Source organism: Aristolochia californica, unplaced genomic scaffold (genome assembly GCF_029961685.1).
Source record: "Aristolochia californica isolate CCGP_79_NKW_82.1479 unplaced genomic scaffold, dmAriCali1.0.hap1 SCAF_5, whole genome shotgun sequence".
NCBI lineage: Eukaryota > Viridiplantae > Streptophyta > Magnoliopsida > Piperales > Aristolochiaceae > Aristolochia > Aristolochia californica.
Genome location: NW_027182214.1, coordinates 42301514 through 42318340, shown reverse-complemented (window position 1 = coordinate 42318340; position 16827 = coordinate 42301514). Strand labels below are relative to the sequence as shown.

At 40.8% G+C, this 16827-nt stretch overlaps 2 protein-coding genes across 2 annotated transcripts; one reads left to right on the top strand and one right to left on the bottom strand.

Moving 5' to 3' along the window:
- The first annotated feature begins 926 nt into the window (after positions 1 to 926).
- Positions 927 to 3702, top strand: LOC137965917 (ABC transporter G family member 6-like). Its single transcript, XM_068812310.1, has one exon. The coding sequence runs from the start codon at positions 1262 to 1264 to the stop codon at positions 3518 to 3520; it is 2259 nt and encodes a 752-aa protein (XP_068668411.1). The 5' UTR covers positions 927 to 1261; the 3' UTR covers positions 3521 to 3702.
- Positions 3703 to 13590: 9888 nt separating this feature from the next.
- LOC137966677 (probable LRR receptor-like serine/threonine-protein kinase At1g05700) lies at positions 13591 to 16421 on the bottom strand. Its single transcript, XM_068813367.1, has 8 exons — positions 16299 to 16421; positions 15705 to 16221; positions 15160 to 15629; positions 14858 to 14990; positions 14684 to 14752; positions 14509 to 14580; positions 13999 to 14231; positions 13591 to 13851 (listed from the first exon to the last, which is right to left on the bottom strand). The coding sequence occupies exons 1-8, from the start codon at positions 16372 to 16374 to the stop codon at positions 13685 to 13687; spliced, it is 1737 nt and encodes a 578-aa protein (XP_068669468.1). The 5' UTR covers positions 16375 to 16421; the 3' UTR covers positions 13591 to 13684.
- Positions 16422 to 16827: the final 406 nt, after the last annotated feature.

Here is a 16827-nt window from a genome sequence, read left to right as displayed (position 1 = left end):
TCCCACCAATTTTCGGACTACCTCACCCATTTAAGCAAACAAAATTGACGATTTCTCTGAGACAGTTCTCGCAGAAACTAACCGTCCTTCCATCCCTCATCTCTATCTCGCAAACTGAAAGCGAGACTGCGGAAATAATTCACATTCTCTGTAACTCACGCTGTCATTTTGTCCTATTCCGGAAAAAACACGAACTCAGCACTCCTCGGACGCAGACGAAAATCCAGCTTCAAAAGGGAGAATGATAATGGCGAGAGATGATTCGCTAGGCTCATCCAATGTTTCCCAGATGGGAAAGCTCGGGGGAAGTGGTCGGCCAGCCCCATGTTAGCTTCATGGCCAACCTTCCCACCTTTGACTAAACGCTCCCAATATCAGTCACTGTTCACACAGCGAGTATATTCTCTCTCTGTTTTTAATTCTTCTCTCTGTGAGTAGCTTGTTGTTTGGTGAGTGTTGGCATGAACAGGGTAACTAACACTCAACCATAAATACAAAAGTAAAGGCAAAATGTCCACGAACGTGGGCTTGTAAATTTTGTTGACTTGAGGAAAGTGGCGACACCAAGTTTCTTCGATTTTCCCTTTGTGGCATCACACCCAGAGAGTAAGCAGGAAGGAACCTCTTAAATCCACAGACGATTGATACAGCTCGACTGGTACAACTATTGAAATGTCTTGTATTAGATTTTATAGGATTACTCTTTGGCGACAGAGTTTAGAGAGTATTTGAGAGAGTAGAGGTGAGAAGATGAACAACACTTGCACCTAATTCTCTAAACCTTGTGAAACAGAGGGGCGATGTGGAGTGATGTGAATGGAGAGATGGTTTCTTCACGAAACCGAAGCGTGATGAGGAGATATTAGGAGGTGTAGGTCACCTCCATGAAAGAAAAGAAAATTAAGGTCGATGGACCCTCCACTGTCGCAGTTATTGTTCCTAGCTTTATATAGAAAATATCAAAAGGAATTCGTTTTGTGTGGAGAGAGGGACGAAAGAGGATTGAAAGATAGACGTGTTGGTTGGTTGGTTGGTTGCTTCCTTGCTTTTTGTTTCTCTCCCTTCTGCTTCTTCCACACTATTGCATGCCTGCCTGCGTTCCTGGGTTTCAATCAAGGACGGCGGAAAAGCGGCACGAACGCAGTTTTTCTGTTTCTCTTCCCGGTAGGGGATTGCATAAATCGAAGCGTTTTTTGTTTCGTTTGGTATAAGGGGTTTTGTGGGAGTGAGATAGCGAGACAGAGAGAATTGGAATTTGGAAATGTCTCGTGTGGGTTCTGAAGACGTTTTCCCGTCGATTCGTCTCTCCAGTGGTTACCATTCAATGGAGCTCGACGAACTTGCCAGAGGAAGCCAGCGGATTGATGGGCCGTCGCCGACTCTCGGGCAGCTGCTGAAGCGCGTTGGTGATGCGCGGAACGGGGGGAGCGACGGCGACGGGGAGGAGAATCCGGCGCACCAGATTATTGATCTCAGTGAGCCCGAACTTGGGCACAGGGCCGTCCCTTTTGTTCTTTCCTTCAACAATCTTACTTATAGTGTGAAGAGGAGAAGGAAGCTGGTAAGGCTTCCGGGGTTTTTTCGCCCGAGTGATAGATTAGGGGTGGACGAGGACCCGGTTGTGAATGGGAACAAGTTCTCGAGAACGAAGACGCTATTGGATGATATCTCCGGTGAAGCTCGCGACGGCGAGATTCTGGCTGTTCTTGGTGCGAGTGGCTCCGGCAAGTCGACTTTGATAGACGCTCTCGCGAACAGGATTTCGAGAGACAGCTTGAAGGGGACGATTACTTTGAACGGCGAGAACTTGGAATCTCGTCTGCAGAAAGTGATATCCGCCTATGTGATGCAGGACGATCTTCTCTTCCCGATGCTCACAGTGGAAGAAACTCTCATGTTCTCTGCTGAATTCAGACTCCCTCGGTCCCTGTCGAAATCAAAGAAGCAAGCGAGAGTCCAAGCACTGATCGATCAGCTCGGCCTTCGAAACGCCGCCAAAACCATAATCGGCGACGAGGGCCATCGAGGGGTCTCCGGTGGTGAACGCCGGCGAGTGTCGATCGGGATCGATATCATTCACGACCCCATCATACTCTTCCTAGACGAGCCTACTTCTGGTTTAGACTCCACCAGCGCGTTCATGGTGGTTAAAGTGTTGCAGCGGATCGCGCAGAGTGGAAGCATCGTGATCATGACGATTCATCAGCCAAGTTCTCGGATTGTGGGGCTGCTCGATCGCATGATATTCCTCTCGAGAGGTCAGACGGTTTACAGTGGACCTCCTTCCTGCCTTCCTCTCTTTTTCGGCGAGTTCGGCCATCCGATACCGGAGAACGAGAACCGAACGGAGTTCGCCCTTGATTTGATAAGGGAGCTGGAGGGTTCTCCCGGCGGGACGAAGGATCTGGCGGAATTCAACAAGTCTTGGCAGTCCATGAAGCATCCTCGTACGACGAGTCCCTGCCGTCTCGGTCTCTCCCTGAAAGACGCCATTAGCGCCAGCATTTCGAGAGGCAAACTGGTCTCCGGCGCCACGGCGACGACGAACGATGTCGCCTCCGCCTCCGCCATGAACACTTACGCAAACGCCTTCTGGGTGGAGATTGCCGTCCTGACGAAACGATCCGCCACCAACGCAAGAAGAATGCCGGAACTATTCGGAATCCGCCTGGGCGCCGTTCTTGTTACAGGGTTTATCCTCGCCACCATCTTCTGGCAGTTGGACACTTCGCCTAGAGGGGTTCAAGAGAGACTGGGTTTCTTCGCTTTCGCCATGTCGACGACCTACTACACATGCGCAGACGCCCTCCCGGTGTTTCTCCAGGAGCGATACATCTTCATGAGAGAAACAGCTTACAACGCTTATCGTCGATCCTCTTACGTTATCTCCAACTTAATCGTCTCACTCCCCTCCCTCGTCTTTCTATCGTTCGCATTCGCAGCCGTCACGTTCTGGGCAGTGGGCCTCGCCAGTGGAGTCTCCGGCTTCTTCTTCTTCTTTTTCATCATCTTGGCTTCCTTCTGGGCCGGAAGCTCTTTTGTCACCTTCCTCTCCGGCGTCGTCTCCCACGTCATGTTGGGTTTCACCGTAGTCGTCGCCATCCTTGCTTACTTTCTCCTGTTCAGTGGTTTCTTCATCAACCGGGATCGAATTCCTCCATACTGGATCTGGTTCCACTACATCTCACTGGTCAAATACCCCTACGAGGCGGTGTTACAGAATGAGTTCGATGACCCAACCAAGTGCTTTGTCACAGGGGCGCAGATCTTCGACAACACCCCGCTGGGGAACGTCCCGGACGCCATGAAAGGACAGATCCTCAAATCAATAAGCTCGTCCCTCGGCGTGACCATCACTCCCACCACCTGTGTCACCACTGGTGTAGACATCTTAAAGCAGCAAGGCATCACAGACTTGAGCAAATGGAGCTGTCTGTGGATCACAGTAGCTTGGGGGATCTTTTTCAGAATCTTGTTCTACTTCTCCCTGCTGCTTGGAAGCAAAAACAAGAGGAGATAGAGAGAAGATGATGGTAGTTTTCCATTTTTTTCGATTTCCTTTGTTTTCTAAATTTCGTTCAAGACCATCTGCTACAATTTTCTCTTCTGTCCGAATGTAACTGTTGAAATTTCATTTTCCATCTGTCAAGTTGTTAATCATGTAAAAGCTTTTTATCAGAATCCAAATAATTGATGCAGATAATAGAGAAAAGATTCGAAAAAGCAATTTCTCTCTTTGTTTCTCTTTCTTCGAGAGGGGAACTCCACTGTTACTTGATTCCGACTTCCGTTCAGTCACTCAGCACAATCCAAATCCCAGTGATTTATTAATTCAAAAGCCATTGACACATTGACATTTAACCCAGACCATCTTCTTCAAATGTTCTCTTCCGCATGTGAGCACGAATAGCTGCATCTGCTAGAAAACGAGGAACTTCATTTCTTGGGGAAGATTCGGGCCCTCAACTGGGTCAAGAAAAAAACAAGCCACCAAACAGGTATCACAATCCATTCTACACTGAAAGAGACAACATGTCTCAGTAATTAAACAAATCGATCGCAGTTTGGATTGTACAGACTGCAGAGGGAAGTGCTTGTTATTACATCCATTAAAGCATTCGTAACGCCCATCTGTTCCATATTAAAATCAAGTAGGTGGACAGTAATGGTCTTTGAAACGCCTCTGAAGCATCACTACAAGCCATTTCGAAATCTAGTAAGGATGAGAGGATTGCTTTTGTACTGATTGGCCTCTTTCTTATGAGTTAAGGCCTCTTCATTCTTTAATTTGAAGTCCTTTTAAGAAGCATCAAGAGAGTGTGGTGACTACAGCTATGCCATCTCTTATGATCTACCTTTCTCCATTCAAGGTTTATTATTGGATTGTGGGTCTCTTCCTAGGTTTTATTATCTCTCTATAAGAAATTGAGATTTTTGAGTGAAAGGTCCTATAGAATTTTAATGGGTTGTAGCCAAGTTCTTTTAGGTACTTTTGCACTCTTTTCTCATAGTGCCCTTCTTAGCTCATATGATGGATAATTCCAAGGAGAGAGGACCCTCCCCTATGCACCTTTTTGTACTAGTGAAGAGGTGGTGACATAAGGAAGGGGGGGTCCCTTACCTCCCTCTACATTTCTTGTTATAGGGTGAGGAGGTTGTTCCTCTATGTACAAGCTGCAACTTAAGTGGTTACTAGTTCATGGGTTAATCTTGTATATGTCTTATTGATACAATAAGTATGTCCTAATATCTTAAGTATGTCTTATTGATAAAGCAAGTGTGACTTACTAATTGATGTGTATCTTATTAATAAATTAAGTTTAAGTTATTTAAGTGCAAGCCATTGCATGATTAGGTTAATTTAATTAATGCCACCATATCTTTAGTCATTAATTTAAGTGTGATCCAATGAGAGTGCTCATGAATTATTTTCAATTAAATTTTAATGTTTTAAAATCCTGGCAAAAAAATTCCCCTAAGTTGATTAGCCACCTTAAGATTCATGCCCATGTAACTAGTTGATAAGTCACCTCAGGATTCATGCTCAAGCGACTTTTCCCTTCTCCCTCTTCTTTTTCCTTCTTTTTTCCATTCCTTTTGTCTTTTTCCTACCTTCTTCTGTCCAACTAGCCGTGCTCGAGATTATCGTTGCATTATTTGATCAATTAATTAGTTGCCTAATCACATTATCTTATCAGTTAACTATCATTTATATAATTATTAACTATTTAATCACTTAATTTTAATTTTAAATTAATATAAAATTAAAATTAAATATTTGTTACTTAATATTTATATTTATTTTAAGTTTAAATAATATTATAATATTTTGTGTTAGTGAAATATGTAATTTATATTTATGATTTAAACATACATAAAACTAATTGTGTTTTATGATTTTATTTTTAATTTAATTAAAATTTATTTTATTTTATTTTTATTGATTTAAGTTTAAATTGATTTTAATTTTAAAATATTATTTTTTGTTTCAAAAATCCGTGAAAGATTTTTTTTACTCACCCGTTGACCAGTCGCCTCAAGATCTATGTCTGGGAGACTTTTTCCTCTTTTGACTTTTCTCTCTCTTATTTTTTTCCCTTCTCCTCTCTCACTTGCTTTGCTCATCACTTGTTGTGCGGTGTAATTTTATATTTTTTTTACTTTCAAATTATTGTAGGGGGAGGTGAAAGGGGAGAGGGGGAGGGGAGGGGACCATCATGAAAAGTTCTATGTATCAATCACACAATTTGTGGTTGAGGGAGAGAAAGTATGTCAACTTCAAAAATATATCTATGGGCTGAAACAATCTCTACAATCATGGTGTGACAAGTCCAGTGAGATTGTCTTTGGTTTTGGCTACAAACAATGTGAGATGGATCGATGAATATTTGTCAAACATCCTACTCGTGGTGTAGTTCTCATGTTTGTGTATGTTGATGATGTTATAGTGACAACTAGTGACAATGATGGTATAAAGCGAGTAAAGGAAGGGCTATGCTAGGTGTTTCAAACAAAGTACTTGGGCTTACTCAAATACTTCCTACGGATTGGTGTTACAATGTTGAAATGACATAGTTCTTTCCAAAAATAAGTATGTCTTGAACTTACTAGAAGAAACGTGTATGCTTGGGTGTAGACCTATTGATTCACCCATGGATCTACATATGAAGCTTGTTCACTGAATTAGGCAATGATGTATATGTAGAAATTTTGTAGCAATTAGTGGCTAAGCAATTGTATCTCATTGTGACCGAGCCTGGTATTTCTTTTATTGTTAATCTTGTAAGTTAGTTTATGCATTAGGCCCAATTCTCACATTGGTAAGTCTTGGAGAGAATTCTTTGATATTCTAAAAAAATCAGGTCAAGGATAATTATATAGGTCAAATGGATATGTTAATACTGAAGGATTTTTAGATGTATACTGGGTAGGGATCTAGATGATAGGAAACCTACTTCAGGATATTGTTCATGGTGGGTGATAATCTTGTAACTTGGTTAAACAAGAAATAAAATATGGTAGCTAAATTTCAAGTGCAGAAGTAGAATATCTAGGTAGCACACGTAGTAAGTGAAATGCTATGACTGAAATTTTTGTTAATAGAACTTGGGTTCCCAGCAACCACTTATATGCAACTTCATTATGATAACTGGGTAGCCATTCACATACTCACAAACCTATTTTTCAGAAAATAAGAAAGCATATAGTGATTGATTGCCGTAAGTAGGATTATAGAAATTGCAAGCAAGATTATCAACATGAATTATAAACCTTCTAAGGATCAGTTACTAGACATGTTAATTAAGCTATTGTAGTTGGTCCTGTACAAAATTCAAGTTCCAACATGAGTCTCTTTTATATTTATGCCCTAGCTTGAGGGGGAGTGTTAAAGTTGAAATGAATTATATGTAATATTGTTATTCCTTCCTTTTGTAGCTCTAAATAGAGTAAGATCATATACGTCATTGTAATATTTTTTTAGACTAAAAATATTAGGGAGAGGGGGAACTTTTTCTCATTCTTGGAGCTTTGCCTCCTGCTCTTTATCTCAAGATTCGTCCCTTATTTCTCTTTTCCTTCTTCTTTCTTCTTCTTCCTTTCTTCTCTTCTTCTTCTTTCTTCTTCTTCCTTCTCTTCCTCTCTCTTCTACTTTGTTAGCTAAGTATACACAGATTAAGGCCCTAGGAGTTTTTTATGTTCCAAAATGTCAGGCTCTATTTCATGTTTTAAACATAGCATTAAGTATTAGCCACTTTTTTTCTTCTTAATTGAGGTGTAGAATGAGGTTCTCTCCTCTAACAAATCAATTCATCCATTTAAGGATCATCCATTGAGGAATGACTCTTTCTCAAATTTCAATCCAAGTTTGAGAATCAATATAAATTCATGCACAAAATTGATCACACATTATTGAACAATAGAGCATGTTATTTTGAGCCATAATATGTAACTCTCAAGACTTTGAATGACTAAGGTTCTTGAGACTCAAGTCCAGTTTTGGCATCATTAGGTTTAAAGCTTGGGAAATTCCTAACATATTCCCCCAATTCATTTTTTTGTCCAAGTATAAAACTTTTGCTTATGTAATATGATCACAAGACAAATTACCAAGACTTGGACAAACGACAAAATTTTCTTCTGTTTGCCTAGCTTAGGATTTTATATTTGTCATACATGTAGGCAAACCTAAATATGATTGACTCGTTGAGCTAAATAAAATTCACATTGTTGAGGGAATAACTATTTGTATAATTTTTGAGTTTTGATGAGAGATATAATAGTTCAACTGGTATGTCAAAAGTTCCTAAGCGAGTAATACAAAAAAATAAAATAAAAAATTCAGCCATACCAAGCATGAAGCTTCAATTCAATTCAAAATTTTAAAATCGTCCATTTGAAACCTATTGGTACATATAAGTTCGATCAGTATGGAGTACAACAATTTAAAAAGTAAGCATTGTTCCACACAAGTAGGCCATCAAACTTGCATGAGTTGATTTTAAAGTCTAAGTGCTAATGTCAAGCTTGTGATATTTGTCTCCAAGATTACCATCGTCTCATTGGATGAATTTTTCAAGCTTATTGAATTTTAAATTTTGAATACTAAGCTTTTTGAGCTTGGATATTCTCCTCATTGTAGAGTAGTTGAGTTTATTAACGATCTCAATTATGATTCTTCATTCTCAAAATCATGAGATTCATAGATTTACATGTGCAAGTCAAATATAGTAGAAGAAGAATCATAAATTTTGATTGATGAGGTTTTCCATAGTTTAAGTCTAAAAGTTTCTCATTGATCACTTGAGTTCAAGTTGGAATGGTCTAACCCAAATAGAATAATCAATGTCTCCTAAGTTGACTTGTTAATCTTCTTAAATTCTACTAGGAAAATGACTCAAGCTACAATGGAATTTCATTTTTTTTTTTCACATTGCTTGGATTGGGGACAAATTCTCCATCCACAGGGATCAAGTGATCTTTGATAACCGCATTTGTTTGGGTCCCACAATCCTCATAATTGAACTCAAATTTTGGATACCTTGGGTCTCCATATTGGCTTCACCCCCTTTAACGCATGTTTTCTTATTGGACATTCAAATGCATTGTGGTCATATCATCCTCAATACTAGCATGAGTCCCCATGGGATGACTTCTTTTTGTTCTTTTCAATGCTTACTATATATGCACCCCCAACACTTTTTTTTTTATCTCATTTTACCTTTCTCCAAATCAGATTTTTTTTTCATGGAAAATTGTCTTTCTTAGAGTCATTTGCTCTAGGGTAAGGAATGACTCAATAACTTTCTCTCAACAAAATGTTTTTGGAACTTCAAGAGTACATTTTCTTTTTCGATCTCTAATGTCTTCTCGCAGACATTCTCATATTCATTTCTCAATTATTCATGGGCATATAACTCTACACGTTTGGAATTAAGCTTAACATTTTGTTTCAAACTCTTCTAGTCTTAAGGAGCTCTCATGCTTCAAGGAATTAATTTCATCATCTAACTTAGTAAGTTGTACCCAGTGTTTCTAGAGTAATTCAACTTTGGGTTGTCTCACATTCTTTAGGTGATTTATAGGATGAAACCTGACCAACTACATCATTACTCGAGACATTGAACAATAGTCCCATGGTGTAATTCCAATTACAGACGGGTTTGGTATCATCTTCCCATTCACGTTTTGAAATGGGAGATGGGGTCCTTCGCAAGTGGATTCTCACAAGTCTAGGCTCTTCGATTGAATAAATATTTTCATTATATACACTCAATATTGATATTGGGTCCCGTCAAGTATAGGAACGGCAAAGGGTTCATGACCCTCTAAGAATGTGATGCTCTCATAAGCCACCATATCTAAACACTCCTAAGATATGTTATTATAATCTTCACTTTGGATCTTTAATATTCAACTCAACCTAGCACCAGGCTTTCAAAGCACACTTTCTCTAATAATACCTGTTAGATCAAACTTGGAGGAGAGTGAATTGTTTGTTAAATTTTACTGGTAATCTTAAATCCTTTTTAATTTATTTTACTCGGTCATTAAGTGTACTCACTTTTCCAATTAATTATTGTGTAATAAAAAGTTCAAGAACAAGCGCAAATAAAGAAAATAGAAAGAACACATCGAGACTTATCAACTGTTAGGTTAATTAAAATGTTGACTACAAGAGGACTTATACCACTCAATTGAACACAACAATCAATTTAAAAAAGCTCACTTCACATAAAAATACAACAACAAACTAGACACACAACCTTAACTCATAAAGATATTTTTCAATAGGTAACTATGCCACATAACCAAGATCCAATAAGGATTCTTAGCAGCTCATGAGGCACACTAGCCTAGACTCACCTAGGAATTTTCCGCATCACATACCTAGACAAGGTTTTATGACTCACACAATGGCAAATATGGCTTCTTAGCATTTAGTCCTTAGTTACACAAACTTTTCTCAATCAATTTGAAATGAGGATGACCTTGCCTACACAAATCTTAGCTAAAACTTGTCACTTGCTTTTACAATAGCTTCTAAATTAGATAGATTTCAAAATTTGAGTACAAATGATAAAAATAACCATTCCTATGTGTCTACTTATATAATAGCAGCTCAAAATATTTTTGATGACTTGATTTCAAAATTTAAGCTCAAAGTAAATCTCAGATTGGTTCTCCAAATCAGTGAAATTGTTTTAAAGTATAGCCTTAGTAGTACTCTGACTTTAATGAATGATTTCAAAGTGCAATGTTACTCATCTAAGTATAATCAATAGATTTTAAGAGTGCTAAAGTATCCATTCATGTCAGTTATGTTGAACACCGATTACTCTAATATAAGCTTCATGTTGGTAGATGGTTGAGGACTCAGATTCTCAATCATCACAAGTAGGAGAGAAAGACTCTCTCTCTACGACGTCTTGCTTGTAATGTCCCACTCTTGATCCTAAAACCAGGTCGTCATAAAAAAAAAATTTAGCCTTCATCTTTGATGACAAAAGTGTAAAGTTGGATCCAATGCCAATCCCCAAATGACTAAGCCAACTTAGGAATATTTTTTCCTAACTAATAAACTCAAGATCTTTGCTTTTATTAATCCATGTGAGACTATTCCTTAACACCCCCCCTCACGTGTAGGCCCTCTTTTGTGGCTCTACAAGTGGATAATTTGGATGTCCATAGATGAGTACCTACTCTGATACCATGTAAAGTTGGGTCCAACATAAATCCCAAAATGACTTGCTAACTTAAGAGGCCTTTTGCCTAACTAATAAACTCAAGATTTTTGTGCTTACTAATCCATGTAAGACTATTCCTTAACAAAAAGGATACGAGTATAACACCCACAAAAATCTATTCTACCATTCGGCTCCGCATTTCACACAGTCAGGATGGCAACAACTTCATCGTCTTACGTTATCTTTCTTCTCAATCTTATAGTAGGAAAATGGAGGGAAAAATCAAAGTTTCCAGTAGACATGATCATAGTGTTGATGATATAGGTGATCTTTCTGGCGTTTCTATCCGTCGACTGAGCTTGCGCTCAGGGTTGCGTTGGATGAGACAGAATTGGCACGTCTGCTAGACGGCGGTGGAGACCGTCCCTTGTGGTGGGACTCTGCAGTTGTTGATAGAGCTTCCGACACCAGAATCAGACATCATCATCCTTCACGCTTCGGGTCCTCCTCCACCGTCTAAACTCCTTCTGAAAAATCCATGCCTCATCCCTAGACGAGTCTGTCAACAAAGACCTCTGCTTGCACAATGAATCCGACTGAGACATGCGATACACCGTTCCTTCGACGTACAACAACGGCCGTTCGTCGAGCTTCAGTTAACCCATGTCACCTAGCTCACCTAGCTCACCCCCTCCTCTTGCGGTCCATAGCAGGAAGCACAACACAGGGAGAAAGAACGAGAATTTTCTCCCTACGTCGTTGCCGAGCGCAAGAGTTTTTCTCCTGCAGTCATCGACGAACGACTTACACCCGCTTTGATACCATGTAAACTTTCATTAAGATCTTTCTTTCTTATTCCAATTATTTTTCATCTACTTATATCTGTATTTATATATTAAAATTATAATTATTTAATTCTGGTCTCTTGGATCTCCGAAGTTGGTGTTACGGAGGACTTCTTCCTCTATTTTTATGGATTTGGAAGAAGTCCTCCTTTGGAGGATCTCACGCAAACAATCCCCTTCAAGTTGGTGCATAAAGATCTCTTATGCCCAACTTGCCTAGTGAGTTGTAGAAGTTTTTACCGCATACTGCTTTTGGTATGAGACAAAATATGGCATATATTCGTTCTTATGGAGTGCTCCATTGGGTGCCATCAGCAGCAGAAGTCTATTTTATGCCAGACACCCTCGAGATTATTCTAGAATACTTTAAGATAGTCACCAGTGTCACACGTTACCAGAGATCATACACTTGGGAGATGTCAATGCCATCAACATACGTAGTAGTAATGTCGGTGGTCTGGGTCGGGGCTGAAGCTTTGCTCAAAACTTCAGCCATTCTCATGGTCAACTTGACCATGAGCAAAGGAGATCGCCTTCCAAATACCCCAGCATGTCTTTCCTTGAGATATACATCTCGACAACCTGGGATAGGTTTGAGTTTCCAAGTCGAGTCTGGTCTGAATCTGGTTCGGGTCAAGTCTTGGTCTAAGTCTGGTCTAAGTCGAGTCCGGTCTGAATCAGGTTGTAGCGTCGATGAGGTCCTTCACCTTCTGGCAATCACTAGACCTCGCTGCCACGCACAACACTTGGCCGCTTTCTTCTGTCCTTGAGCAGTAGAGGCCAATTGTTTTCATGTCTCTTTTATTCGAAACTTGTAGCCATACGGTGAATCCAGTTAACGGGACGGTGGGACTGCGTTGGAAGAGGCAAAACTAGCTCGTTTGCCAGACGGTGGTGGAGACCATCCCTCGTGGCGAGACTCTGCAGCCGTTGACAGATCTTTTGTCGTCGGAATCGAACATCATCGTTTGTCATACTACGGTCCTCCTCCGCCACCTACACTTTTTCCGGCGAAGCCAAGCTTTGTCCTTGTACGAGTCTGTCGACAAAGCTGCGAACCCGGCCGAGCTTCAGATATACGATACGCCGTTCCTCCAACGTACCGCATTGACCGTCGGTCGGGCTTCGGTTAACCCAGGTCGCCTAGCGCACCCCCTCCTCTTGCGTTCCGTAACAAGAAGCACGATGCAGGGAGAAAGAAAGTAATTTTTCTTGCTGTGTCGTCACCAAATGCAGGAGTTTTTCTCTTGCCGTCGTTGACGAACGAGTTACACCCGCTCTGATACCATGTAAACTTTCTGTAAAAACTTTGTTTCTTATTCCAATTACTTTCCATCTACTTACATACGTATTTATATATTAAAATTATAATTATTTAATTCTGACCTCTTTGATCTCCGAAGTTGGTGTTATTAAGACTTTTCTTCCTCTGTTTTTAACGGATGTGGAAAAAGTTGGGGGATCTCAGTCTAACTAAGACTTCGACCATTGATGTATACGTCCAGGAAGAAGAGAATGTTCGACGTATACATCAAAGGGGAGAATATTAATCTAAACCTTCCTCTCCAAAACGAAATGGGCACAAGATCTCTCTCACTCTGGCCACAATGACCTCGTTTTTCAATTTGACACTTACTCCTAGACAAGGCTCGAATCTTCCTCCGACCATAAGTGGGCTAGAATTGTTCTCTGTGATTCAAGATCTGGCGAATGGAACTTCATACGATGATGGTGATCATAAGTATTTCCTTCAGATGTTTGCTCTGTTCATTATGAAGAGTGCAGCTGATTCTTAAAATCAATGCTAGTTTTCTTTGACAGTGCAAGGGTTGTAGATCAGGACGACATTCCACGGGAAGCTCGTAATGGACCTTCCACAAGAGAAGAGGATCCAGTTACAGAGGGTAACGATCAATTCGAGGAGATAACGGAAGAGTTCAGACAGCAGATTGAGATGGATGTGGAGGATTTACTGCCACGACCTCAGCAATATCCTAGTGAAGAAGATTCAGATTGAGCTTATTAATATACGAGAAGTTGATCTGATTGATATGACTGGAATGTGCTTAAAAATGTTTGGCCAACAATTATTGCTCGGAGAAATGAGTTACAATTTTAGATGTGAAAAAGAAAATTACAAAAAGCAAAGATTCACTAGGCGGTTGCAGTGGTCCGGTGGGATGGCTCTGATCCCATTTGCTGTTCGATGTCCTTCCTGTATTCATTTGCACCATTAACGTTGGAATCGAGTACCTGTCCATTAAAGCCCTTCTGCATATTCTCTGGCGGTCCAGTAGGCTTACCTGGAGCACCCGCTGGAGCTGGAAAATATGAAGAAACAGAATTAGTTCTGTAGCCATTAAGGTATCAATTCTAAATGTTTATAACAAACAGGAACTGAAAGTCTCTGTAAGACTTCCCACGAGGCGCTTCTGTCCTGAGATGATTCCTGTAAATAAGCTTCTTACCTGCAGCGATTGCAGCCGCGGCTGCTTTTCTCCTTCCACGGATCAGAAGCAAAACCCCAAGAATAAGCCAGAAGACCAGAAACGATGCAATTGATGCACCCAGTATTACGGGTAGTTTGCTGTTTTTCTTCTTACCAGATGAGGTGGATCCTATTGGGGTAATCCCTGTGCCATCGGTGCTGGATGTGTCACAGGATTTTCCAGAAACACACAAGTTTGGATTGCCTGAGACCCTGCAAAATCCAAATCAATGTTTATGTGCCGAGTGCAAACCAACTGTTCTTCAGAGAGCTGGTTATATATACTTAAACCAATTTTATTTTACTGTTTTTTGAAATGGAAGATGGTATCAGTCCGCTGAAATCATTATCTGCCAAATTCCTTCCGACATGACAAACAGAAAAGAAAGATTCAGCTGGTACTTTTCAATTAAAAGGAAATTCGTCTAAGTTACCTAATAAAATTTATCAAAATACTCTATAAGAATATAAAAATATCTGACGAACTTACAACTCTCTGAGATTGGGCATAGTTCCTAGAAAATCAGGAATTTCCCCGCTCAAGCTGTTGTTGTGCAAATCTCTACAAAATGCAGAAACATGAGCTTCCGAATTTAAATGTAAAAGATTAAGAAAGTTCATTCAGTTTAATTTCGATAATATGTTTTAGGCCTGCAATCACTCACATAGTTTCGAGTGCAGCTAAACCGCTGAAGTCTGGAAGAGGACTACTGAGGTCAAAACCATTCAGATTCCTGCAAATCACAGGATTGAGATTAGTTAAACACCCAGATCGAGTAGTTATTGAAGTTCCTTTTAGAGGATAGTCCGAGGGAGAGAGAGAGAGAAAAAAACTGTACAGGGCTGTGATTCGAGGGATCTCATCTGAACTACAAGCGAGCCAATCCCAAGTAAAATTGGCTGGCAGGCAGGGATCACCACTCCATTGTTGGAGCAGATAGAATTGCTTCTGTAAGAGGGAGAGTGCGTCCACTGGAAAGGAAAAAGAAGAGAGGAAATAGTCATCTAAAACCCAAATCTTATTTCTTTAAGAAACTCACAATAACTATAGAGAAATGTTAAAATTGAGTTGAAATCATTACTGTAAATTTATGCCTAATGCCTAACCCAAGTTAAGAAGACAAAGGAGTAGGGAGCTTACCGTCGTCGCCATTGGTTCCGTCAGCTAGAGGGCTGACCACAAACACCTCCAGGGCACTAATAATGGGCGGAAGGGCTGAACTGGCTGTAGGCTCCAGCATCATCGTAGTGTTCCCACTAGCGGTCAAATTGAAAAATGTCATCTCTCTTGCACTCTGATAAGGAGGCGTGACGGGATCCGAACTCTGTTCGTCAATTCTCACCACAAATTCTCTCTTCTGCGTTGATTCCAGTTCCGTCATCTCCGCAAAGTACATGTTGATGTAGGCAGGGACCTCGTCTTCTCCAAGATTAGTGTTCAGAAGAATGGAATCAGAAGAGGTTAAGGTTGTAAGTGCGGTTTGCATAACAGGCGGTGGAGGCTGATCCGGTGCATCCGTAAGCAAGACCAGTGAGTCGCTCGAAACAGCCATTAATCCACTGGCTACAGCCACAGGAGTCCAAATTCTGTCGTAAGTGTCGTCTGGGTAACTGCAATTATCACAGTTTGGATTTATTTTATTTTTTTGGTTGAAATTGAATGGGAATCATGCATCGATGAATTACCTGACGGTTTCATTTGATCCGAAGTTGAATCTCCTGATCAAGAAGAGCCCACTTGTGTCTTCCACCTGACTGTACATATGCGCCTCCAAGCTCCTTACCTCGATCGCAGACACGAAAGGAATGTTGTCAGCCTGGGTTTGAGCGACACAGACACTGATTGCATCATTCTTTGCGACATATATCACTTCATAGTACACATTCATGTCGATCGCCGTCGTGACGGTCACCCAGTGGTTACCATCGAATTGCAGATCGAAACTCGGAGGCGAGGATCGCTTGTCGTAGTTTCCGTAGTAAAAGCTCGCTCGAAGGAGCAGGCGTTCCCCCTTGTTTACGTCGATGGAGTAGCAGTTCTTCTTCCGGGTAGGGAACATCCGGAGGGTACTCATGACCTGTGACACCGTGCTGGGTATGACTCGGTTCTCGCCGGTGCTGATGTAGAGATGATCTGGACTCCACTCAACCTTGTTCCCGTCTACGTAGTTGTCGGTCGCCCCACAGTCGATGCTCACAAACACTGCGCAATCAAAAGAGTTTACAATTCAGAAATTAGAACTGATCTTTTATTTCATGCAAAGATTTTGATGAACTCACCGGCGGTGGTACGTGAGACGGCGACGAGAGAGAAGAAAAGTAAGAGAAAGTGAGAGACAATATGGGAACTCGCCATTGTAGCTCGAGATCACAGTACTGCAGAGTGCAAACTAATTAGCTCCCCCACTGTAATTTATACCCGGACATGAAGAGAGGAATCGAAGAAGTAGAATTCAGTTCTGAACGTTGAGTAGAAGGAGACCTACTTGTCAAGTCGTTCATTAATGGAAGTCGTCGTCGAATTTAAGCAGACTTATAGACTTTGAATCAGTAAACACGGAATCTGCAGTTGGTCCGGAAGACTTGATAATGGTGATAGAAACTGATAGCCACTCTGCGCATTCATAAGCGGATTAGTGTTGTCTAAAACAAGAAGATATGATCAGTTGTGGAATTCGAACTTGAGAGCTAACAGATTAGAGGTTTGGGAGACTTTCCACGTAGCCTTCCGCGATCCTTCCGACCAACTTCCATGATTTGATCTTTTTAAAACGTAAGGAACAGCATCTTGTCATTAATCTCATGTACG